The sequence below is a fragment of the Lipophrys pholis genome (assembly GCF_963383615.2).
Source record: "Lipophrys pholis genome assembly, chromosome: 4".
Classification (NCBI taxonomy): domain Eukaryota; kingdom Metazoa; phylum Chordata; class Actinopteri; order Blenniiformes; family Blenniidae; genus Lipophrys; species Lipophrys pholis.
The window spans coordinates 25,278,444-25,306,016 of record NC_137637.1 but is presented as its reverse complement, the minus strand read 5'-3'; the positions used below and the strand labels follow the sequence as shown (position 1 = coordinate 25,306,016).

The 27,573-nt window shown below is 40.1% G+C and overlaps 1 protein-coding gene across 2 annotated transcripts in view; it reads right to left on the bottom strand.

Moving 5' to 3' along the window:
• The window catches only part of nxph4 (neurexophilin 4), a gene marked incomplete at both ends in the record, with an annotated part of 55,528 nt that extends 41,028 nt beyond the window's left edge, over window positions 1-14,500 (bottom strand). Inside the window, one exon of one of the 2 annotated variants that reach the window (XM_080462298.1) lies at window positions 14,073-14,500. In XM_080462298.1, coding sequence (XP_080318424.1) covers window positions 14,073-14,126 — 54 coding nt within the window. The remainder of the gene's footprint in view (window positions 1-14,072) is intronic. The other variant, XM_080462297.1, reaches the window with a different exon arrangement.
• Between the last annotated feature and the right edge of the window lie 13,073 nt (window positions 14,501-27,573).

The following is a 27,573-nucleotide window of genomic DNA, read 5'->3' as shown; positions in this document are numbered from 1 at the left end:
GTTTGACATTTCAATCTCACGTCCCACTCCCATAAAGACGTGACTCTGTGTGAGTGTGTATGTATGTATGTATGTATGTGTGTATGTGTGTGTAAGCAAAATCCATTTACTTAATTACATACTAGGAAATTTCATAGTGATTGTTTGAGCTTTGCATGTACATTGTCGTCTGTGATGAACCAACATACTATCCAGGCTGTACTTCCGGTTTGCCCTGTAGTGGGGGCAGGGGGGTATAGAGGGGAGATGGATAGTACTTGATCCTCCAATGTATTTATATTTATCAAGTGCAGTCTGGTAACAGTTAATGCACCCGTGTGCCATCTCAACAATGTTAAGTACCAAACAGGACGAGGCCGGCTTGTTGGGTGGGACTGTGGCACTTTCAGACTTCAGTCTATCTGCCCCAAAGACATGTCAACCAATCTATCGCGGGACAAGACAAATTCCTTTGTTACACACGACAAAGCACCAACCTATCCCAAGAGTACATTCAGCCAAACAAAAAGATTTGCTACGGACAATGGAAAAGGTATTTCTACACAATATACATGCAAAAGACACAACTTGCTGTCTGTTTAGACGTCTGACGCTGTTGGTTGGACCAAGAGGACTAAACACAGTCTGATATATTTGTCAAGTCAACAATATGACCTCTTTGGGAACATTTAAATACCTAAATAATAAATAATGAATAATTCAATATAGAATTTATTGCAAATGTGTTTCTAAACGTTTTGGTCTTATCTATCACTGACAAATGGGTTTTAATCTGATAATAATCTTCAGACGACAAGAATATGTGTAGGTTTTATCATTACCGTCCAATAGTTCACAAATCTCACTAAAATAGATAAAGTAAGCATCATGACAGTGCTTAAATGAATAATTCACGATCACCAAAGTCTTTAAACTACATCCTATAAAAAACACAAATGATACAATAAAATATGAAATGTCATGGCAATCAATGGCAAAGTTTCTGAAATATTTAAGCTGGTGGGTTCTTTTCTAGCATGGCTAAAACATGAAACAATACAACAGTTTCAGACCAAACTATTTGAATATTAAGCTGCCAGAATTAATGACAGTGCAGTGTCTAGATCAGTTTCAACAAAAGAGCAACTCCAGCACAAAATGAAGGAACCATAAATATGTGAAACAGTGCAGGCAAACATTTTGACATCGAAATCAGAAACTAAAAAAGCGAGATGACGACGCAAGAACCTTTCTCCTCTGGTCAGGACGCTGTGCGTTGATGGATGTCTGCCCTCTTGGCAGACCCGCTACAGGGCCACCACACACCCGGCTGCAGTGTCCCTTTATCAGCTTCAACTAAGTGTTCATTTTCTTCTCCCCGCCATCACGGCTGTAATACCTCCCTGGTAATTGCAGTGTGATGAACGAGCCCTTTGTCTTGCCCACCTTGGTTCATGATAACATAGAACAATCACGAAGCCACATTCCCTGGATTCTTTAATTTTATCTCTCCACCGTAAGCATGTTTACGCTCACAGACAAACCATTTTAACGCAGGTTTATTCGTTGCATGCACGACAAACAGATTACTAGTAATATTTTCACGCTGATTCCTTTTCAGGTCTTATCGCTTCCTCAGACCCCCCCCCCCCCCCCAGCCTGCTCTGACTCCTCTTAGGGAGCAATTTTCGACAGTCAGTCTGTATGATTCGGTGAGTGAGACATATTGTAATAATGGCAGCCCATCTATTGAGGTAGGTGAGGATGCATTAAAATGCTGTGCCGTGTGTGTTCTGCAGTGTGAGTGGAGCTCAGTTCAAGACACATCAGGTGTGGTTATCTTGACCTGGACCTCCGTATGTGCTTTGCCCGCCATGCCCTCATCCTCCTCCCCTTCAGCCGGGCGGTGAGGAGAGTCAGAAAGACAGAGAGAGCAAACATATGACACAGAGGAAGAAAACAAACAAACAAACAAACACTGGCGTCAATGCGTGAGGGCTGAGAGGAGCAGAAAAGATGCAGAACAATAATGGCAGAAAGTAGAGAGTATTAGGATCACGGTTTGCTCCTGATTAATCAAAGCCCAACCAAAAAGTCACCACCATCCTCAACCACTTCCTCCATCACCAAGCGGCTGATAGTCTGGACATGGTTCAGGCCGTGTGACCCTCATGGGGTTGAGGCAGCAGATGTCTACAGACCTTCTTTTCCAAACTGTCCTGGCAGTAAAAACAGCGTTCGTGTGGTCTGATGTGGAGCCCAGTGCTCTGCAGCTCAAGAATTCACAGGACAGAGATACGTTGTGAGCTGGTGTTTACACTCCCACTTTGGCGTGGCTGTTGAAATCAAACTTAACTTTGTGTTTAAATCCACTTAATTGAAACTGTCTTGGCCGTGTCAGACCAAAACAAAAGCAACCGAGATTACATTGTGGCATAAAGTATGTGGTGTGACCACAGACAGCGACAGTAATAACATTTCCATTATTCGTCCTACAGGCTGCCGCTACAAGCTTCAGCTGCAAACAACCTACAGAAATGCTGGTTAAAATGACATTATACTGAGATAAAGCCAAGTTCATTTCCTCAGCCTACGTCCCTGCACATAAATGTTACGAGCTCTTTTCTTTTGCAACGTTTACTTCCTGAAAGCGCCGGTGATGTATCCTGTACTTAGATGACATACGTTATATAGATGACTGTTATTGAGGATGTTTTAGGGGATTTCACCCACAATTCAGTGGACAGAGACGACTTTTAACTGTGTCAGACCCAAGTTCATGGGATCCGCATCCACAGAGTAGCTGGCGAATTAAAAGGTGCTTGTTATTTGCTCTCAGAGTCATATTTTATGTCAACCCTCTCTACCAATCGCTGCATATGATATTAGGAGGAACAAATGATTTTGTTCTGGCACTGTAGAGTCATTCCCTCAAATTCACCCTGAATGTAGCCCTAAAAATCAACCCTGAGCTGCCAGGTCCACTGTTTCAAACTGCATTTGAAACATTTTACTTTCTCTCTCTTTTTTTTTTTTTTTTTACATTGCATCAGAGTTCTTACTTGCCCAAGCCTGCCACCATACCTTCAATAACCCTCCGCATTATTTGTTGATCAATTCAAATGTTTATCTTTGCCATTTTCTTTACTCAGTACTGACTTCAAGTGTTTTTTCTGTGTTTGGTTGCCTTTCCTCGCCCTCGGTTTGGGTGCTGTGTATTTTACCCTGCACTAAACCTGGCGAGGGTGTGCTTGGTAATTCAGCTACAAGATGACCTGAAGGTGTGGAATAGCCAAGGTAAAAATAATTTATATGTTATGGAGTGACCAGCATTCAAAGTAACTTTGAGATGTGATATGTCTTTAATCTTCTTTTGTACTTCACTTCTGACAAATTAAGACACAAGGGTGTCATATAAAACATCTGTATCAAGTGATTCTGATCTTGAGAACAAAATACTAAAATTGATCACATTTGTACTGATATGCTGAAGGATATTAACAGTATTGCTTTACAGTTAGCCCTGTTGCTGGGCATTTTTGTGTGGAACTTTCCTTTTTTTTAATAGCCTCTTACGGGTTGATTGTTTAAATTATTACCTGTCTTTCTGAATTAAAACACTGAGATGGACTCGCTGACCTGTACAAGGTGTACACTGACTTTCTCTGAATTCCCGCTGGGATCCGCTGCCTGAATAAAGTATCTTTGGAAGCCTCTCAGGGTCGACATCAACCCTTTTCACAACCAATGACTCTGTTGTTCTATAGGATGTAAAGTGACTTTGAAGACTGAATTCTGAAGCACATTTGAAGAGCAATGAACACTGGTGCCAGATGGAAGAGGTCCACCAGTCATCGCTAATGGTCCCAAAACTTGCTTCAGGAAGTTGTTTGTAAACAGTTCTCGGGATTTATCATGACATGAGCAACTGAGAATCTGGCCGACAATGAGGGCTCTGATGCTCTCGTACAACCAGTGGTATACAAAGTTTTAGTACGCAGAATGCAATCCACTTTATGCCAAGTATGCATTATGAACAGAATATATGGAATGAGTCCAGGCCTCAAATTGACACCAGTATAAAGTCCATGTGTCGTAGCAATACAACAATGAGGGGACTTGCACAGCCTTGACCAGAGCACCCGTCGAGGATTGCTTTGTTTTATGCAAAATGGATTTTCTCAAAAAGAACGTGTGGTGCATGGAGTGTTAAGTAAATAAAAAGCATCATAAGTCAAAGTAGTTTCCTATTCTGATGAATAAATGTGTCAGTTTTAACAAGTGCTGTAAATTTGGACTTCTGTGTATCACATTGTCTATTCATGTTGTTATATATATATATATATATATATATATATATATATAAAATTTTCTTATTTATAATTTTCTCTACAAGTCTGTAATGTAACAAAATATTCCACAAATGTGTAAATTCCCAAATATAACAGAATGTAGCAAAAGACTCCACTCGTCTTTTGACAACGGCTGTTTTTTACGATTTGCAGCAGTCTGAAGTTGCTTTGGCCGACTCCTGCACATTTCAAACTCTAAACCGTGAATTCAACTGTAAACTCGCTCAAGTGTTTTCGCTTTGACACCTTCCCTTCTAATCAGATATACATGTGACAACTGTTAACTGAGAGATAATACAGCTTTTGCTCTGAGATGCTACACCTCACAGTCTCGTTTACTGGTTTTTCAAAATGACAGAGAAAACAGAAACGCTTTCATTCAGCCAGTGGAGGTTGTGGATTTGATGGAAGCACATTTTGTTGCATCTAAACGCTCCCATGATGCTATAAACTGTTACCATATGAAAGAAATTCTAGTTTACCATTTTTATATTAACTTAAGCCCAGACGGGACAGGAAGGGGGCGTTTATTCAAGTTGTCGGTATCTGCTTCTCTGAATTTTATATTTTTTCTTTCCAACAACAACAAAAAAGATCCTCAACCAATTGCCAACATTATTTGCAGTTATGTGAAAGCCGACCATCTGGCAATTACCACCCAGTCAATCCAAACCAAAGTAAGACTCTCCTGACAGCTGGAGGCTAGTTTGTAAAAATTAAAGAGGAAAATTTGCTTCATTTTATGCAAAATCCTTTCTTTTCTCACTTCAAGCAGCTTGGGATGTTTAAAAAGCATTCATTTAAAAGGAAATAACTATAGAAATACAGCTAAGACTCTGAAAAAAAAAAGAAAAAAGAAAGGATGCAAACAAACCAGGAGATTGCTAAACTTTTATACAGGAGATTGACTGTTACGCCATCTGCTCCTATGTGTATGATTTAGTGAACACAGGATGTTGAACTGAGGACGTTTAACAGTTTGGTGGGAAAAGAGATGAGATGGTTTGGTGTCATGTAAATAGAAGAGATGATGGGCAATGTAGTGAAAAGGATGTCGAAGACGAAGCTGCTGGACTCTAGAAAATAGGAAGGCCAGTGAGGCGCTTCATGGATGAGGTGATTGGTGTGAAGAAGGAAAATACAGGAAACAGAGTGTTGGAGGAAGGTCATCCACCAAGGCAACCCGTAATAGGAAAATGAAGAAAGGGAAAAAAAGAAGAGGTGTGTCTGGAGGTCACAGGAAAAAAAAAAAAAAAACGTGTTTAAAAATGAAATATATTCCCGCAGCAGCTTTGAGTCGCTCGCTGTGTTTACATGCATAGAAATAATCGGAATGAAGATATGATCGGAATGAAAATGCTTCACATAGACATCTCTGTTGAAAGATTCCAATCCTATAAGGTCCATTATAAAACACATTTTGTTCTGACATTGAGAGGTGGTCTCACCCGATCCTCATAAAGCAGACTCCATGCCATATGGATCATGTTTCTTTAGCTGGGATCAAATTATCATTACTGCCTGTTTCTGTTATGTAAGATGATGCTTCCCGCAGTGTTTTAAGGGAAAAGTGGAAAAAGACAAAACTGGTCGGGAAAAATAAATAGATAAAAAAAATCCCTCTGTGCTCGTGTCTTCTTGATCAGATTGTAAATAAGGAGAATGGGTGTGGGTTCATGTTCCAAACTGATCCCGCATAAAAACACAAACATACCACTCATGAGATGGGTCCACTGACTAAATACCATGACATTCTTGTTGCACACGTATAAACCCACACATTAATTTGATTCCTTTTATTCAGAATTCATGTGAACGGGACAATCTAGATCAGACAGTGCGAACCACTAACACCACCAAATAAACATAGATGCACATCCCCCCCCCCCCCCCCCCCCCCCCCAATATAGTGGAACACTACATTACACCAGTGCTCCAGTCACTGCGCGCTGGCTTCAAAATGTGTGGAACGACCGACTTCAAAATCTTGTAACCTGCCCATTAAGCACTAAATACTCTCAGGCCTGTGATTTATTGGGACCTTATGAAGCACCCAGAGCCCTCGGATCATCTGGAACAGGTTAACTCAGTGATTCTAGGATCAAAAACAAACATGTTTAAGCAGCTTTTAGCTCGTCTACTGCTCAACCAAACTACCATCATATAATTTAATTTAGGGCTTCAAAGACTCATATTTACTGCAGCTTGTGAAGTAAAAGTGACTTCTTAACGAATGATTATATCCATAGCATGAGTTGCATTTGGTTTGTTTACTGTTTCCATACAATTAATTAATTAATTGTTTTTTTTTAACAATTGTCTTGTTTTTAGCTTGTTTTTTGATGAAGTCAAACATAATTCTAATGTTCCTCCAATGTCTTTTTAAAATTCTATTTACAAGTTCTTGTTCAATAAATGTTTGTGAAGCTTTCATCACAGTTACTTTCAAAAACATTTGCCTAAATAAAAAAAAAAAAAACCAAAAAAAAAAATGTAGATCCCATGAAATAATTCCGGTCATCTCGCCTCATGCATCTCTTTTCGTCGGGCATTTTCTCTGACAGGAGGCACGAAAGGAGGATTTTATAAGTATATTTCTACGCAAAGTATTCCCACTTGATGTGGGCAGTATTGGTCCTTAATGACATTAAGTGACTCTAGTGTATTTGCATGATAATGAGATTTTTGTACAGCATGATTAAGACTAAAGAATGATGAATGTTCTTCTTTGTCATTGGTATTCCAATAAGCAACTGTATTTTCCACAGATGTTTTAGAGACTCAAGCCACCACCTGATACTTTTAGAATTGTGGGTTGTACACGAGTATCAGTGTATACTGGTATACACTGTATACCAGTATATACTGTTACTATACTGTTTCTAAAACATAAGATAAACTCTTAAAAGTGGAGAACAAAAAAAGATGACCGAAAACACCAAACTGCCATTAAATGCCTCGCCGGGGATGTTCTTGCTGTTGAGGCTAAAATTTCACAGAAACACTGAACAATTGTCAACGAAAGCTTTTATCTTTAGCAAAACACTCAAAATAAAAGCAGAACATTTCGACGCATGTTTGGTTCCATTAATAAACTTTTTCTAGCAATTATTGATTCTTTCATTGGCTGCATAAGGAGATTATGTCTAGAAATCTTTTACTATAAACGAAATTACATTAATATTGATGTGAATAATACAAACCTGTTTCTTTTTGTTTTTTTACGACAACATAAAGGCTTGATTCAATATAGGATGAGTCCCAAAATGTTAAATGAGCTTTAGTTTGTCTGTTGCCACTTCATCAGCCTCAATGGATTTACCTGATCTGTCACATCCACTCATTCCCTGGAATAATCACACATCAACAGTGAAAGCTGCCATGAAAGGTGCTTGCACACCACCGGGGGGGCACTTGGGGTTCAATGTCTTGCCCAAGGACACTTTGACGCATACTCATGAGTGGATGTGGGATCGAACCGCCCACATCGGAATTAAAAGACAAGCCACTCCAACAGCTGAGCCAGAGCCGCTCCGTGGTGGCGGTTTATTATTTGCCAACCTCCGAAAATGCTTTTGGAAAAAGCTGCGTCAGACATTTCAGTCAAATGTGTCTAATTAAGAAAATGATTCCTGAAAAACAACCTGGAAAGGTTAAAGACAAATATTTCGATTCACTTCACATGTAAGCGAATGAAGCTGTCTGGGCAGACCTCATCTTTAGTCTTGACACACAGAAAGTGTCTGGCCTCTGGTGTTTTTTCCTCTCATCAACATTTATCTTGAGAATGCACACATTTTCCCTGCCGTCACCCACAAGAAGTGGGGATCAGCTCCTGCGACCCTGAAATGGATGAATCGGTATAGAAGATGGATGGATGGAGGGAGCTACCCATTTTTTGAACCGGTTCTATATTCAAAATGAAAGCAAAAGTATGTTGTCTATGTATTTATTTATCAAACACACAATTTATGTCCTTTCTTCGGGCATGTGAATAGGCCTGTGTTTTCAGCTCACTCGGCACATAATTCACACGTCTTGTCAGGTAACAATGTAAAAAATTTCCCTTTTTAAAAAGGTTGACACAAAAAATGCAAGGACAAATTATTTTTGCATTAAACTTAACACATTTTTTATAAAAATAAATAAATAAATGTGTCTGCTGGCGACTAAACAGCACCCAGACACATTATTTCTTTATTACTGCTTACAAGCATCAGTAATCACAATCAGAGTCAATTCCTGATCTGAGCTGTTTTAATTGCTGCTCCTCTGTTATGTGAAGGACCACTTTTCATTACCAAACCACACAACTTTCAAACAGATGGACGTTACATTATTAATGTTTGATCAAATTGTAAAAACTATGAAATTCCAAAATTGAATATATCAGATTGTGGTATTTTTTAAAACGTTACAATACATGGATGAAAATGTGTTTCTCCCACAAATTAGCATAATGATACTGCACCATTAACTCCCTGAAAACAGCTTTGGAGCGAAAACTGGCCGGGCTTTCATGGCGAGCTGACGTCCAAACGGCAGCACAGACAGACCTGCTTTTCACAGGCCAGTGGGCCCAGACTGGAACAAAGTTTTAATCTAGGCCTGCATTTTGATACGTTTAGGGACCCGGCCTTAAAATAAGCTTCAAAGCCACTTGCTCATGTGACAGGAAAAACACCACAGGGTCTGTTTTCCAGCTGGCTTTTTTTTTTTTTTTTTTTTTCTTTCTGTGCACAGACATGTGAACTGCTTCACTTCAGCCTAAGACCGACGACAGCAAATCCGCCGACGAGGTGACGTGTCTTGACAAATTCATCTTGGCTGGATGCGAAACATCCGCCCCTAAATCTTCTATACATGCTCGCTGAAACGCACCACACGAAGAGCGTTTCCAAAACAAACTCGACTGAGGACCACCGCACTCTGGAATACCTCCCATCTCTTGTGTTTGATTCTTTAAAAACATCTCTGGTTATTTTCGGTGAGGCTCCACGGGATCAGACTTGAGGTGATAAGATGCAGATGCACTCATCAACCCCACGCATGCACGACCAGACAAACAGAAGCCATAAAACCCTTGAAATTAAATAAGCGAGGGAAAATGTTGTGTTACGCAGCTTGAATGAGGCTTTCAGTGTCTGTGAGGACAGTGCAAGGCCAACACTGAAAACACACAGAAATATGCAACTGCAAGGTAAAAAGAAATACTAATACTGTGGATGTTTAAGAGCAGCTGCGATCTCAGTATCAAATCAAAATCTGTTTTTTGTACTTGTAGATGTACTTGTACTTTAGTTGTAGGTGTATATCAGGTGAAATTAAACATAAAGTGCTTCTTAGTCCTTTGTTTTGGCTATCAACTTTAATAACCTCATAATTATATACAAATACATATAGTCCAATAAAACAACACATCAATATGGAACCTTAATTGGTATATTCTACACTTATTCTTGAGTATGGATGGCAATAATATAAAACTCAATGAATTAGGATAAACATTGAGATTGGTCAACTCTGTCAAGGCATAATTCGCTTGTGGTCAGTTCACCTAGTTGACCTGATTTATTTGAAAATAAAATAAACTCTTACAAACCATGCTTGAGTAACACATTGTCTATATAGAACTAGTTGTACCTTTTTGCAGAGATAATTTAGACACTTTTAAGATAGAAATTGTGAAACATGTCTTCTTGTGGACAGTGTAATGCTTTTCAACATATTTCATGTTCTGTGTTTTACACAGATTTTAAAATAGTGAAAATCTTCAGTTGTTCAGTGTGAGATTTCTCTAAGCCCTGTGAGCAGAGAGACTACACGACTGAATGTATTAGCAAGCAGGTATTAGCTCCACCTCTAGCAACTGTAACAGTAAAATGACATAAAGGCACCGGTCGTAGCAATACAGTCATAATTAACTGAATTTTTTCAGCCTCAGGACTGGATTTGCTTTCAATACTTAAAGTACACTTTGTTCATAATACACACAAGCGATGCTATCTGTGCAGGACTTTACGTATTTGTCTCAAGTGTCCTCCGAAATGTCCTCCGCCGCTGATCACAGAGACTAAAAGAAATGAAAAAGGGTGTGAAAACAGTTGCACGACTCAAAAATCGCGACCGGATGTATGACTCAGAAACACGTTCAAACATCTGCATGTGCGACCTGAACAGGTGGCTCAACCAGAAAAAGACGCCAACACCCGCAACAATCCAGCTCAGCAGTGAGAGCTGCTGCGGCGGCAGCAGCAGTGGCGGCAGCAGCAGCGGCGGCAGCAGCAGCGGCGGCGGCAGCAGCAGCAGCAGCAGCAGCAGCAGCTCTCCAAACTCCTGCCTTCTTGACTTTTAAGTCTCAAAAAAGATACCACTGCCTTATCAATAATTTCAAAGGCGAAGCTCCTTTTCTTTCCACTTCGAGTGTAGTCGAGCTGTCAGTCACAAGGGGGCACGTGCCTTTTTTTTTTTTGAGATTGAATTTCAACAACTTTATCACGACCTTATAGTTAGGAGATTGCAGAATACTGGTGGGATCTTGCAGTTGTTCAACACCCCTGACTTATTTACATGTCTAAAAAAAAAAAATGCTGTAATTCAATCATAAGGAATGGAAAACGTATTTAAATGCACATACATGAGCTCCATCAGGTAAAACACCGATGAGGGATTCTGTGTAATAAGCTGGAAGCATATATTACTCTCTGGTAGTCAAAAATACATGAAATCACACACACATATAAATTAAAATTCTGTCTCCTTCAGGCTAATACAAAGCCTGAGGTGGAACCATTCCCTGTACCAAGCAAGAGATGACTCATTTCACAAGTGATGGTTTAGTCAGAAAAAAAAAAAAAAGGGGGCAGAAAGCTTTTGGAAGGGTGAAAACCAATGAAATAAAAATGGCTCGTTGCTTAACCTTCAGTGAAGCCACGTTAGGATTCATTAAAATACTGTGTGAATCGGTGCCATTTTTCTTTTTAGGTTAAAGAATACTTTGATCTCTGGGAACAATTTCAGAGGCAACAGATATAGCAATAATGTGATTGCTTCTGTCATCATGATTCAACAGATTACATATCTAATCGGTTTGTGAATGGAGAATATAATTTGCACAGATTACAGGCCATTGGAGCCGCCTGCTTGTTGGAACTGGGCTGTCTGACAGTTGAGACGATCCGCGGAAAGACAGAAAAAAAAAAAAAAAACGACAAGTTGGATGGAAACCACCAACCACCTGGTTTAATCTGTGGTGGAAATAATCAAAATAAAAAAAACATCTGATGCTGGGTACGAACATGAAGCCTGCACACACACACTCAGCTGTGGCTCTCAGACACACTTCACACAGACATATACAGACTGTGCTGAAATGCAAAGCCGTGCAGAATATACGAGACATAATTGCAAAAGGAAGTAGGACTATATATAATGAAATTAAAGTGACTCAGTTGCTGTAATATCCCTGGGGTATACAGCTAGTTGTTTTATGGGGGGAGATAAGAGGATTTTGTCAGGTTGAGATGCTGGCTAATGCTATTGTTTCTACTGGGAGCATAAAACGGCAAAGGAGCTTTTCACACATCTTTTCTCCTTTTGTAGTGTCGTTACTGGAGATATCCTTTCAAAGCACAGGCTGGAAAATTATAATATTGCAGCAGAGGACATCATATGCAGCAAACGCAACTCTTTTATTATTTTTATCAGGTATTACGAGCATGAGAACCCCCCCCCCCCCCCCCACACACACACACACACACACACACCCAAAAAAAGGTTTCCTTATCGAAAATTCATTTAAAAGAGATAAAGAGGGCTTTACATTTAAATGTTGCCTGAAAATATGAAATTGGTTTTAAGATATCCTGAAAGGATTCTTCTCATTCTCTTTCCTCCCCATTGCTTCCTGCAAACACCCAGTAACGCACTTACACAGGCCTCTAAGTTCAGATTGAGGGTTAAATTGAAGTTAACTGAGTGGTTCACGTAGTTTTCTCTCACCCCCCCCCCCCCCTGCATTCTTTTCTCTTCTATGTTTACCCAATTCTTCACGTGCCTTTTACTTGTTGACAGCCTCCTTTACCTCTTCATCTTTTAATCTGTCAAGATAATAGACCTCCCAAGGATGCAACTTGTCATATTATGTCACTGTGTCATCTACACCACAAAACAAACAGGCTTCTGTGCCTTTTAAACTCCTATCACAATTCCGAGCGGCACATTACTGAAAAGCCTGGCTGATCTAATCTAATACAAAGTCAATCCCCATACTTGAACCGTTGCACTCTCGTGCGGACGAGATGTAACAGTCCCACTTTGCGGGGAAGAAAGCATTTGCATTCGATCTTCAAAAGAGGCCTAGATGTTATTACCTGTCACAATGGAACCTAACCCAAATGTGCCAGAAGGTAATGGTGTGTTAAAATGAATATATAAATAAAAATCACACACATAAAACACCACAGACATTAATTTTCTTTTGTTTGGTCCACCAAGTAAATGTGTTAGCAGTGAGGGTTCCCCACTCATCCACCCCTTCAAAAAGCTGTTAAACTGGCCAAAACGGGACACTTTGCCACTTGCATCAAGTGAAGCTTGTCTGCTGATAAAACTTATTTTGCATAACAGCAGTGCTTATTAAAGGCCTGCAAAAATATAATTATCTGAAGAAATCTGCAACAAGCTTTGACAGCTTTCTGTGGTTTTCCAAGCCTATTGGCAGAAATGCAAAGAGAATAGATACATTGAAGTTAAGAATAGAAATCAAGGAGTCCAGAGGTGAGGAGAAGGGAACACAGGAGGAATATGGTGGAGGTCATGTTTTTATTCTCTTTCATTGTTACTGAGGCCAAACACACACTGGTGTTGTGTATCTGCTGGGACATCCAGCTTTTCACTGTGTTCTTGGTGTGTTGCGTTGCATTGTATTCTATCATATGTCCAGGTTTGGGCATTAAATGCACATTATTCCTGTCAGTGTGAAAAATTCAGGGGGGGGGGGGGGGGGGGGGGGGGGGGGGGGGGGGGGGGGGGGGGGGGGGGGGGGGGGGGGGGGTAAAAAGAAACTCTGGCATCATGCGCAAAGCGCAAGGAGAGCGCTGGGCAAACATGTGCGCTTTTACCCACACATATGAGGCGCAGCTGCAACCTGCTCCAAACTGTGCGCGCAAACTCTTTGCCATAGCGATGAGGAGATAATAAAAGAAGCCACGGGCGTGTTTAACTTCTGAAGAAATAATTAGGGGAAGTTGCTGGGAGCGCACAAAGATAAATAGATTAGGAGGGCTGCTTAACCGGGAGCAAAGGGGAAACGCACAGGCAGCAGAAATCCGCGCGTTTGGGCAAAAGTGGTTCATGCGTTTTTACGCTCGTAAAATAAAAGTGAGGCAGAGAATATAAACTACTGCGTTTGTTCAACGTCTGGACTGCTGTTATGTTGATTAAACAACTTTAATCCAAGTTGGAGCGATACGATATAGCTGAAATAAGGCTCAATTAAAATGAGCTCCACCTGCTGATTCAAATAAAGGAAAATGAAACGAAATAAAAAAAAAAAAAACCTGCGTCGCTCATACGGTGTGGCGATTTTCTAAAACTACATCTCTAACAGGATCAGGTGAGTGTTTCCCTCCAAACTCTTCATCTCAAGGGTCCATATATATATATATATATATTTTAAAGAGGTGATCATAAAAATTAAAAAAAAAGATTGATTTCGTCTGTGGAAGACAATAAACTCACCTGCTGTAGGATCCACTGGCAGAGGAAAACTATGGTCCAACCGAGAACCTGCATGTTACCTTCCTTTGAGAGGACCACCCCGAAAAAAAAGCTACACGTCTCCCCGGCTGAACATATAAAGACGCACCGCGGAATCCAAGCAATCCCAAGTGGCAGGCGACGAGCGAAAAGTGTTGCAAAAGCAGGGTGGGGAGAAAAGCACGCTTAAAGTTGTGCGCGTTTGCTTGGTGAGAGTCACACTGTGGCTTGCAGAACAAACTTTGAGCGGTGGTTTCAGTTCCTCTGGTCCGCCTCATGTGGCACAACATCCATGGTGTTTTTGGCTCCGCTCATGCTGGACGGCTGCTGGAAGTTTGCGCGGAGACGGAGTCAGTTCGTGAGGTGGAGGTAGAGCGCAGACCTCATTCAGGATGAGCTCTGCTTCTTGTGGGCTTTTTTTTTTTTTTTTTTTTTTGGAGGGGGGATTCTGACTGGATGGTTTTGAGAGATGAGACGTATCCCACACCCTCTCGCTCATCCCCCCTCTCTCTCTCTCTCTCTCTCTCTTTCTACCTCTGTCCGCGCGCGCGTCACGGCGCGCAGCTGCTTCGCTTTTATTGGAGCGCACTGACCACAACTGTATGTGGATCGTTCTGAGAGTCCAGGCGGGGTTCAGATGATGAACACGGCTATTCGTGTTCTTTGAAATATTCGAACAAACCAACAACTGGGCATGTATGTTTTGTTAAGAATATACGTTTAAAAAAGAAATACATCTCCACTCCTTAGAGTTTGTGCAATTTTAGTTTTGCTGCTTCTATATCATTTTTTTACAGATATCTGAGCAAGATAAGCAATTTGATTCTATCCCCTTTGGCTATGGGGGAATTGTTTTTACTGTTGTTGTTTTTTGACATTTCATTTGCAGAGATTTTTCAACTGTGACAATAATCATGATTACTTAATTTTTTTTATTTATTTTTTTGCTTTTGACTTTATCCAGCTACCTTTTAATAACTTCTTCAAAATATATTTTAATCTGTCATTAATTTTGCATTCTGTGTAGATATCTTGTAAACTAAGTAATTAGAGTGGAAGTCTGTTAAGGGTGTCATGCAAATGCAGGATGACGGGGGTTTTTTCTCTGCAAGCCTGGCAGCATTGTGTGTCCCCCAGTATTTGTAGGGGGTAAAGCACAAAGTCTTGTGAGACAACAACTGCAACTTTGCTCAGAAAACTAGAACTTGGACTGCTCTGTGTGTGATGGAGGCCAACTGCCCACACTAGCCAGACTATAAATTCCCAGAAAAACAATTTTGAAATATTAATGTTGCATGGATATATTGGGGCAGTGTGGCCCCACATCTCTCCCTGATGGCCAGTCCCAGCTGCTGCCTGCCTGATTGTGGCCCCTTTAAATTGCACCGATCTGGGATGCACAGTGTTTGCTCGCCCATCTTGCAAGTTTGTGCGGAGATTAGTGTGTCCATCTGCTGGACTGCAAGTGTGTGTGTTTGTGTAGCATTATGTAATGTTGTCTGACTGAGTGACTGGCTCTTCTGTATAAGCATATTGTCTGCGTCGACACCCAGTGTTTGATGTAGTATGTTCCTTAGCATTGGCTGTCTGTCTGAATGACTGACTCGTCAAATGTCTGTTTATTTTCCCCACTGAGTGATTCTTCACCTGCCTACTTTGTCAACGGTTCCCTGCATGTTCCCTGTCTTATGCATGAAGTCTTGCAGGGTTTTTATGGCTCTCCAAAGTTAAAGTTTGAGGCTCTCCAGAAATGAAACAAGTGTACAGCATTCTTAAAATTGCACAAATGTTTTTAAAACACACAGCTTTTTAAAAAGATGTTGCTGGAGCTCACAATGTATCCATTACTAGTCATTACAAACCCTATGGCAACACATCAGTTAGGTTTGATCCATATTGACAATGTTTATCTCATCCAGGTAACGATAGCTTAATTCAGCCCGATACAATATGCTATTAGTGGAAGATATTACATATGGACTCATGGATCATCACTTCATTTACTGGCTCTGCATGTAAGGACAGTAAGGTCATCCAGATGGGGAGGTGAGTATTCTTGCCGTCAGGCTCCTGAAGGATCTGCTGGTATCTGCCACTGATGTGACCGGTTGTAATCTTTCTTTGAATGCTTGATTTACTAATATATTCTAAAATATTCCACAATTAATTGTACTAATGTTAACAGTACGTGGGATCCATAGATAGTTAATTGTACTACCAAACATCTGAATGTCAGAAACTATCTGTTTAGGTCAGTATATAAAGCCTACAAGTGTCATGCCTTTTATATTATTTCTTAAGATTTTTAGATTTAGTCCAAGCCACATAATAATGCAGAAATTTCATGGGTCCAAATCCAACCGGGCCTTTTTGTGCATGTTTGATTATTCTTTCTGTGTGTAGATTGTTTGTTTGTTTTCTTTTGTCTGTTCTTTTTTTTTTTTTGTCTCCTTTCACACTTCAAAACCATGCTTTTAAAGTTAATTGGTGATTCTAAATTGTCCATAAGTGTGACTGTGTTTGCCCTGTGATGGACCTGTGACCAGTTCAACATGTATCCTGCCGTTGTTAACCGAGACTCTCGATAGACAAAAAGTGGTACAGAAGCTAGAGGAATACATTTAGTCCCAAAATTATGTTTGGATAAAATGAAAACACTCATCTATGTACTTCTAACTATGATTTCTTAAAGAAGAAAAAAAATGTGAGGAAAAAAAGGCATGCTGGGAAAAAGCCTGTCATGTAAAGTTGTGACATTACAGCCTCTCGGTAAAGTTTTGTCATGCTGTAGGTTTTACCTCCATGGTAGTTCTTTGTCTTTCGCTGTGAATTATTACCGTGCAGATGATGTGTTGCCACAGCACATCTGTGGCATGTCCTCACACGTCTCAGTCCAAGGCCAGTCTCTGGGAGTGCTGGACGGCGTGCGTGCCATGCTGATGAGCTCGGAGAAGGTGAAGTAGGACGGCCAATCTGTGACAAGTGAAGAAGAAGAGTTTCTTTTTTTGTTTGTGGCTGTGTGTGTTGAACATTAGCAATTAGTTATCAGTCTTTGCAGTCTGTCAGTGGATCTCATGGTTGTGTGAATGACACAGCACTGCCTCCCTGTGAGGGAACGAGTCAGTGCACACTGGGACAAAGATGGAGGAGAGGCAAGCGCCGGGCTCTGTGTGTGCACGGAAGAAAGAACTGAGTGGCAGAAAGAAGGATGTGAAAGGATGACCAATTTAGTGGGATAAGTCTGTAAATTTCTTGATGATCAAGTCGTATGTTTCAAATCATCATTTAAAAGAAAACTGTCAAAACCAAATTTAAAAAATGCAGCTATTCAATACAACCTTTTGAATAACGTGGAATTATAAAAAAGAAGTAAATTCAAGGGTCAGCTATGGACAATCATCTCAGTGGGGAGTGACAGGTGAAAATTAAAATATGCCACAATGAAATATCACATTTCTCCTCTGCACGTAGGAGTCTCTTCTCAAAGAAGTGCAAAACACAAAACGATTCATTGTAAATGACATTTATTTGCAACATGTGTTATGAGTTTCTCACCGAATTCTATATTTAAAGTGGAACTTGTCGTTTACATGTTGTGATTATTCCCTGAAAAAGAAAATACCTTTAATGAAATGTTAGTCATATGCAACTAATTGTTTTAATTATATACAGTATTTTGCATTTTGTTTTCCCAGCAATAACAGCTTTTGACATCTGAAAAATCTTGTTTCTCCAAAAATCGTATAAAATCAGCATCAATGTAAAAAAAAAAAAAAAACCTAAAGTAGGGGACAGGCCTCACCTCGGGGGCGCCAGAGAGCCTCCGGTCTCTGGCGCATCTGGTTGACCTCTGGGGGATCGTCCTCACACTATGAGAAAACCTGACTAAGTTTTAAGCTTCAAATGTAACTGATACAATCTAAAAGAAAATCATAAGGCACCAGAAAATACGTAAATTAAATGCATCTTATTGACTTTTTCATGTGAACCTTCAAATCTGGGTGAAAGTAACTGTTCAGTGCTCAGGACAAAGCAAAGTTCAGTCTCGCTCACTTTGCGCCCACATTGACATTTCTGCTGGTGGACCAAAGCATGTAAACAAAATGCATGCTGGGAAGCTGACATACCATTCATAACTTCCACTGAAAAGGCGGTGTGCTGGACCTAATGCTATGCGGTGCTCGTGGGATTATTGAGGTGGGATGTTTCACCAGCTGAGAACTCACCGCCAGTCTAAAAAATGTATAAAGAATTCAAAACCGTGGAAGGAATTCCTTCGTTGCACACACCAACAGCAACAAAGATCTCCAAGGATACGGGTGTTTCTGAAGCTAATCACGTCCACCGTTTGGTCCGCTTGTCGGTCTTTCAACCACATTGTGAACTTCTATCAAGCCATGTCAGACTTTGATGGTTTGAAAAGAAGGTTTCCGTCTTGATGGGAGCTGAGGGCGTATGTAGTTGATGGACTACACTGAAGCAGCAATTACTCTGGGATTTGTTCTAACCAGACCAACATACGAATGCCTCACTAAGCACTTTCTCCTCCATCCCCCCCCCCCCCCCCCAAAAAACTCCCCTTCGTTGCTTTGGTCATAATAACTATGGCCACTAGAGGAAGCTATAAAATCAGCATTATGTAGAGACGTGCTTTGTTGGGAATAAGGCTATACATGACTGAATTGTAAACAACTTTTGTAAGTAATGCTGATTACTATTAGAAAACGAGTAAAGCAGTTACAGTAACTAAAGCTTCATTGACCTTGATACTTCAGCGTGCAAACGTAAAACATTTAGTCGTACCTTATTTCTCAACATCTGTGGGACTGAAAACTTGACCTCCCTTTGTCAGACCTCCTGCTGGTGTCTGTATGTTTTGTTTCAGCAGAAACTGCAAACATGTCTACTGAAAGGTTTGCCTGCACCTGAAATGAAAAAATAAAAGATAAAATAATAATTTTAATTAAAAAAAAAAAAAAAAACAGCATTCAAATAAAAGTGCATCATCACTGGACCTCCCACTAACTTTATGTGAATTTGTCGAGTGAATTATTCATCAGACTGACCCAACCCATGCTCACAACAATACAGCGACATTCGGCTTTGCATACATTATAATTGAGAGGCTAAATGAAAAGGAGCTTACAAATTATTAATTTAGCAACTAGCCACTTCCATTTTCAATAAGTAGAGTAACACGAACATGATTACTTAAAAAAAAGTAACTAACATTAACCCTAACCCAAATCAAGCACATTTGTTTTAGTGATAGGCCGAATATGGTTAACATGTGACATAGTTAGGAATGAAGCCAAACATTAAAGATCATTAATCCCTGGTGTTTTATCTTGTTCTGTTTTGCATTATTAACTTTATATGCTTTCCTATGTCGGATGTCCTCCAAGTTTCTGGTGTCCTAGAGTTTCACACTGCGTCATGCAGTTGTGGTTCTTGTTGATGACGATGGCCTGATGGGGAGCCAGAGCTGCTCCGGGACGAGTCTCTCCAGGTTCTTCATGATGTGGGATATCAGCACCACGTAGTCCTTAGATCCACACGGACGTGGTGCAGCTGTATGCCTCTTTAATGTTAGCATTCAGCAGGTCCAGGGTACCTTCCTCTCTGGAGGGGCAGCTCACATACTGGGTGAAGGTGGTGAGCGTGGAGGCCGTCGTGATGTGGTTGAAGTCACCAGAGATGATGACGAAGGCACTCTGGTGTTGAGTCTGTACCTGGGCCACTGTAGAGGGGGTGGTTTTGCAGGCAGTTGTAGGGTTAGCAGAGGGAGGAACATAAACAGCCACAAGGACGGCTTGGGAAAACTTACGTGGTAAATAACATGGCCTGAGACCAAAAGTAAGCAAATCAGTGACCGGGCAGCAGACCGCCTTATGATTGTAATATGCGTGGGATTACACCAGCAGGTGTTGACGAGCATAACAGGCCTGCCTCCCTTCCGCTTTCCTCTCTCGGTGCAATCCCAGTAAGCCCGGACTGTCTCAAACCTGGCAATGGTCACGTTGATGTGAGGAATATCAGCACAATATAAGCCCAATAAACTACACTCCCGGTACTCCTTCGGATTCAGACCCAGTGTTGTCAGCTCGTTCATTCTATCTGCTAGTGATCTTCTGCTGATCATCTGCAATCCAAACACAAGATTCATGTTGCACAGTATAGTATGTACAATATTTATGCAGTGGCTAAAATCACTTAATCTGAAGGAGGCATTAGAGGACAAATGGCTGAAAAGTAAGGGTTGTTACCCAGTGCATCTTTGACGCTATGAAAATGTTGGTTCTCATAATATGGCTCTATCTTTCAGTTAGCCCTCGAGGTAGATCTGCCTTTTGTTATTGTCCTTTGTTTTTTGTATATCTCTTGCACGGACCCACAAATGATCTCTTGTGGACATTAATCATACGCTTTCACAAAACATTCAAGATTAGTAAAAGAGGGGGAAAAAAACTACTCACCATTTACCTGATTATAAGCACTAAAGTAGTTCAGTGTGTCTCGGAGAAGCTACTTGTCTGTCTTGTCTTACAGCTGCAGCAACTCAGTGTGTTGCACCCATTGCTTCGTCTTCAGTCGACCATGAAACCCTGTCTATCAAACACAGCAGGTCTCAAAGAATGTGACCATTTCCCATTTCCATCACTGCCCTCCATTCAATCTACTGTCTGTGATTTGTATGGCCACAGCACACTCTGTCCTCCTGTTTCCCCTAATTTTTTTCCCCCTACTGCTGGAGAGGGGCTGCTGGTGTGAGTGCAATTTCTGATCCACATTAGAAGTGGCAGGTGAATTTTGCCCAGCTGCTCCCCTTCTCTGTTCCACTTAGCAGCAACACTCCTATTCCGAGTCACTCAGTGGCTGCGTGGTTATGGTAAATGAATGAACACGCTCCGAGCAAAAGTCGAGTGCATCTACTTTCACAAATATCATCCTCACATCATTATTCCTATTTGGCCCCGCAAAATGTCAACAAAAAGTTTCTTCATTTCCAGAAGTGTACCCTTAAAGGTTGCTTACGTTTCTTCAGCTCTATGATTATAATAAATTAACAAGTGCATAGTGTTAGACCACAACAAGACACAGTTTGTGGAGAATAACACATTTTAATGCAGCATGAGGCTTCGACCTGAAAGTAAAGTGTAAGGAGAAGAGAAGGTGGAGAAGAAGGATAAGTGAGGAGGACAATGATGAGAGCATGATTGAGGGGGAAGAAGCAGGTAGTGGAAGCAGGATGAACGGGGGGAAAAAAACTCTATAAGTAGAAAGTGGACGGTCATGAAAAGTAGGCACATTAGATAGTGGGAGAGATGGGTCGGTGAGGATGAGGAGGATATGGAGGGAGGGAGTCAATGGAAGTGAACAGCTGGAGTTGTCTTTACTGCTCAGAGAAACTCGTCACATGAGGTACTCATGATTTGCAGTACGGTCCTGGATTTTTCCCACTGATAAGAGTCACTGTTTGCCTAAAGGAAAACACTCAACATGACTGATTGAGCTTTACATTAATTACTTCTACGATACTATAGTGATCATTCTGTAAAAAGAGCCTGGGGGGAGCTACTGTGGTTCGCAGGTTTGTCTGCTAGTGTGAAGACTCTCAAGCTGAACACCTGGCCCATCTGCGTGTTGGTGAGTTTGCATGTTTTCTCTGTGTGCTGGTTTTCTGTGAATTTTCTGACCACATGGACCAGCTCAGTATGAAAGGTGTATTGAGCTGTGTGTCAAGTATGTGAAGTGTATGCAGCTTCCTGCCACTATACATTGGCTGAAGCAGGTATAGAACGTTTAAATGAAGAGAAGATTCGTAACACTGGAATTGCAAGGAGGCATCATTTAGAAGAAAAATAAATTATTTTATTTGTCACATGTACAAGGCATGACAGTGAGACGAGTCTTGTGTATTTTATGTCCAGAGTGTGGAGCTTTCATACAGAAACCAGGGTTCACATAAAAGGTCTAGCATAAGACTTTGGTTTGAAAGTAAAATTGAAACTATGCAGAAATATATTTACTATGTATGTGACATGAAATGTGACTTTTCTTGAACTTATCATTTATATTATCAACAGAACGTCTGTCATTAATAAATTAAGCAATCCTAAATATTCAAATATATTTATCTTTTATTCTCATCCTGTGACACTTCAAATGGAAAAGCAAAATTTTCTGAAGAAGAATTTGCAATTGCTCATTTGTGACAAAGCATGAGATGCAAAAATTATCATTATTACTATTATTATTATTATTATTATTATTATTATTATTATTAATAAACTCTTCGATTCAAATGTCGTTGAGGGCCTTTCTGCATGTAGTTTGCATGTGTGGTTTTGTGTTGAGGTACTACTATTTTCTCTCACAACTCAAAATATGCATGTAGGGTTAATTGGTGGCTCTAAGTTGCCCATAGGTGTAAATCCAGGGAACCTGTGATCCTAAATTGGATGGATGAATGAATGATACATGGAAAACTCATCCAAAAAAACTGAAAACAAACAAAAAACATTCAGTGCAACACAAGTGTAACGATAAATACTACGAACTTTGTTCAAGCACTGACTTGTTCTGTATAAAACCAGAACCTGTTCGTTCCCACACATAATTCTGTCACAGCATGAATAAACATAATCAAATAATAAGGTTGAACTGTTCCAGGGAAATAAATGAAATCCTCACCCTTTGAAAAAAAAATAAACATTCAAAATATGTTATCAGTACACATAAATGTGTTTATTATTGGAAATTAGCTGCAACTGAAGATTATTTCTACCAGACAACTTTCTCCTTGCATTCACAGAAAAGCAACAATGGAAAGTTTAGCCGTGGAAATGACTTTAAGAAATGTGTATTAGAAAGAAAAGCTCTGTGTGATCCAAGTTGAGTCTGTATGTTCTCCCTGTGTCTGTGTCTGTATACTGTGTTCTCGTCCACAAGCCAATGAATGGATGGGTGATTGGTCACTCTGAATTGCTTGGAGGAGTTAAAGTGTGATTGTCTATCTCTATTAGCTGTGAAGTTGGTGAAGAAAATGAATGGATGGTTGGATAGATTGGTCATATTAGATGTAAATATAGCTGATGAGAAGGCCTTGTTCAGCTATAAGGTATGACTGAAAATTGATTTTTTTTTCTGTCTGGATACCTGCGAAAGTATGTACATTAAACAATAAGATGATGGAGGAAAAGTGAAGAAAGCAAAGGAGAATTGAGGGGAAAAGAAGGGAGAGGGTGGCAGATGAATGTTATTTATGTGTAGAAAGGAGATTGGGAAGAAAATGTAACCAAATGAACCTGACAAGGTCAAACGAAACACTTTTTAAAAGCAGTTCATCAACTGACTCTATGTGTACATGAAATCCTTCTCAAAAATGGGCCTGTTTAAAGAAACAGGCACTTGTTTATTTGATAATGTACAGACAGAGACCTAAACCCAGTGACCAGCCATTAAGTAAATACGTATACAAAAGTCTATTCGCAACAACTGCATGGTCAAATCAACAAAGGAAAATATAATTAATTCTGCCTTCAGCATTCTTTTAACCTGTGAGTTTTAACGCTGAAAACAGAAGGCAATGCAGTCATTGGACACGTGACAGCAGAAGGAAAAAAATATCAGAACGAATGACAGTTTCTGACACTGTAAGAGGAGCACTGGTACAGACACAATTACACAGCTCTCTCTCTCTCCCTCTCTTTCTCTCTCTCTCTCACACACACACACACACACACACACACACACACACACACACACACACACACACACACACACACACACACACACACACACACACACACACACCTGCTAACACATACATTGATGCGCCGATCCTGGGGTGTCTAACTCGGAGGTCAGGGAACACAATGACGAGAGGTCACCTGGCAGTAATGGAGCCTTTTGTGTGTGGAAATAGTCATTTCCCTGTGCAGTCTCAGGGTATCACAGCAGTGATATGAAACTCGCTCATTTTGTTTTTCTTTCTATCGGTTTCAGATAGGAGGATGTGTGGAGAGGAGCGAGGGTGAGAGAGGTGCATCAGCAGAGCATGAGCAGTGTGCCTGTTGCGGGTGTTAGGACTGTGCCATTGTCATTCAAATGTTTTGTTGCAGAAAGAGAAACTGAGAGGAGAATGGGAGATGAGGACTAATGGGGAGCAAAGGGAGAAGTGGAATAATTGGATTTGATTACGTCTGTCTGTCAGAACAGGACGGAACATAATATGTGGCTGGAATTATTTTGACGGTGTCACAATGTGCATGACTCCTCATGAAGTTTGTCCGACGTGAAGCTGCTCTGGAATGACAATTGTTCTTGCGAGATGATTTTAGCTGTTTGGCTCTGTAGATGGTGGAATTTGTCAGCCTGTCAATTGGACACTTCACTTCAGTTCAGAGGAAACACTATATCTCAACACTGACTGGCAGGAGCGCCATCACAGATATTCCGAGATAGACCGAGATAGTTTATGAATCACAATATTTATGGTTTCACTTTTAGTGGCTTTGAATGTCATGCACGACGACAGTACTATCCCACAATATGGGATAGTAGGGTCCAACAGAAGCTACCAGCTTCTGTTTGATTCCCTGTAACCCTAAATATATCATGAAATCCTTCACAGTGGAAGACAGTGAAGTTTGCATATTGTCACGGTGCAAGCGTTGAGGATATGAGATGACTCTGAATCTGCCTATAGGTGAGTGAGACAACAACAATGGAGGAATTAAGATTATATGTGACGCTCACCTTTTTGAATTTAACAGCACTTCCTCCAACATGCTACGTCACGATAACCTAGATCACACGTGGAGACACATTTCTTGCATACGTTAGATATTGCGCAAGTTTATACACTAAAGAAAGACAGTGTGAAGGTGTAGGTGTTCCTTCAGTGAAAACGCTGCACCAATTAATGGCCTGACATGCAAACTAAGGAATTTTCAAAGTTTCCAGCATTTCTGTGTGTACAGTCATCAGTTTCCAAACTTTGCTGTCATAATGTGAAACTTTTCTGAAATTAAAATACAAAATTCAATTTCCAGCTAATTGTTGTTGTGTAAATAGAGCCAACAACAACACATCTGCCACCAGTTTTGTTTGGAAATACTTGATGGTACTTAAAATATTAATCAATAGTATTTAATGCTGTGTTTGCGAAACAAAAAAGTGCACTGCACTAACAGTAACAAACAAATACTCCAAAGTGAAATTCAATGAGTACGTTGCTGCAATGTTTAAATAACAACAAGAACAAGAACAACAACAACAACAACAACAACAACAACAACAATAATAATAATAATAATAATAATAATAATAATAATAATAATAATAATGATAATAATAATAATAAATAAATAAATAAAAATTTAAAAACAAAATTTAATCAGCAATGGTAAAGGACGAATGCAACACTCAGCAGTTATGAAGTGGATCCATCACCCACCCCCACCAACGATTCATTTTGTATTGGGGATCCAACATTGTGCAGACCCAAATGATCAGATCAATATCATGATCACCTGAATCTGGTAAAGAATTCATTAACTGAATTCACATCACCTACTGCAAGGGTTACATAAATAACTACAGGTTGGCCATAGATAATAAAAGCTGATGTGTGTACTTCAGATACAACTTGGAGGCAAGCTGGGAACTGATCGATTTATGCCAGGAGGGATGAGTGAGTCTGTCCAATGTTGAAAGACCCTAAACACTCGCCATGACCTCAGGTTACATGGCTGATGGGCCCAAATGCATCAGATGGCGTATAGCATTAAGACTTACTGACAACACAACTCATTCTTCATTTCACTCAGAGCCCGACTACGGACAAAACACCTGAATAAATCGAAAAATCACTTTGATCAAAGCTAATTAGACTAAACTGTCTGATGGTGCCGCACACTCCAGTATGCACGGCTCATGTTTTAACAGGTGCAAAATATATCTTAACCAAAAATAAAGATGTGACTCTGTGAACTGGGTACAGAAGTTGAAACGTCAACATTAAAGCCTAATCCGTCAAATGAATCTTGAAGCTTGAAATGAGCTGATCTCCTCTTCCTTATAAAAGCCACTATAGAATTTGTTCCATTTAGATATGTACTGATGGTCCGTACTGAGCGAGGAGGAGGGGAATTCAAGGGTGCTCAGGCTACATTAATGATAAACACTTCCTGTTTCCATTGGAAAAAGAAAGGCAATTAAAATGTTTTAAAAGCAATTCATTGTTTCTTCACAGGCACCTTTCAATAAAGAAGACCTTCTAAAAAAAAATTTAAATCTTGTGTACAAGCCTTTGGTCTGTCATTGAAAATACGTAAATGATGGATCTGTGATATATGAACGTTCACGATAGAAATGGGTAAAATGTTTAGAATGTAGAATAAAACACAACCTGAACAATACAATAAAAGACGTGATAGAAAATAAACCTGAACATTAACAGGCCAGGTATGGCTTTGACGTAGTTATTTATTGGATAGACAGGATGTAACAGCCTGTACAGTCTGTAGTGATCGCATGAGAAGTGGTGCGCTGAGATAATTGACAAAGAATAAAGGGACAGGAAGTATGTCTGGGTGAAGGTCAGGATCGACGATGGGACAAAGGCAGGACTTTCATGTCGGACAAAAGTGTCCGAGTCCCTGATGAAAGTTAAAGGTTACATGCTTTGTAAGCCTGTACAAATATCTCTTACGTGGAAACCAAACAGCAAGTGTGTGAGAATATTAATGTGTTATTTATAGAAGCATGTCAAGAAGACAGAAACTGAAACTTTACATACAGTTCTGCATCAAAAATGACAATAGAAATCAGTGTCAATAAAAGGTTCAGTTGACTGTTTAACTCATTCTTCTTCTTCTTCAAAGAGATGATGTTCAAATGGTTAAGTGTTGGTGACGTCTCACTGTACGATATTGACCCTTTTTGACATTTTACAGCAGTAAAATTATTCCAAATTCTTTCACTCACAAAATTTATGACAACTCCAAAAGTCATCCAAAACACAGCTTTGGTTTTCTTTTATACTGATTCTTCTTGTTCAGACCCTGATAGGTTGACATGGAACTTTACATTCACTAATGTGAAATGAACAGGAGAGTATCACAATAACACAGGAATGGACGAAACAAGTAAGACATGAAGACTTGACTGAGACGGAGAAGGAGGCCTGATAATCTTGTTGTGTGAAAGAGTACTGTAAAACCAGGAAAAACACACTGAGACAGCTATTTTTACATTCAAAGGACCATATCCACTAAAGATGTCTTATTCTGGGTCAAAATTGACCAACACCATCCCTGGGGAGACATGGACTATAAAGAGTATATAAGGCTGCCGGCCACATATGGAACTATTGGTTCGCCTCAAGGTGGAACTACCCCCAGTTAGAGTGTTTTAAATGTGGAGTTTCAATTCTCACAGTTCAAAAACACACATTTCAGCTGAACTGGTGACTTAA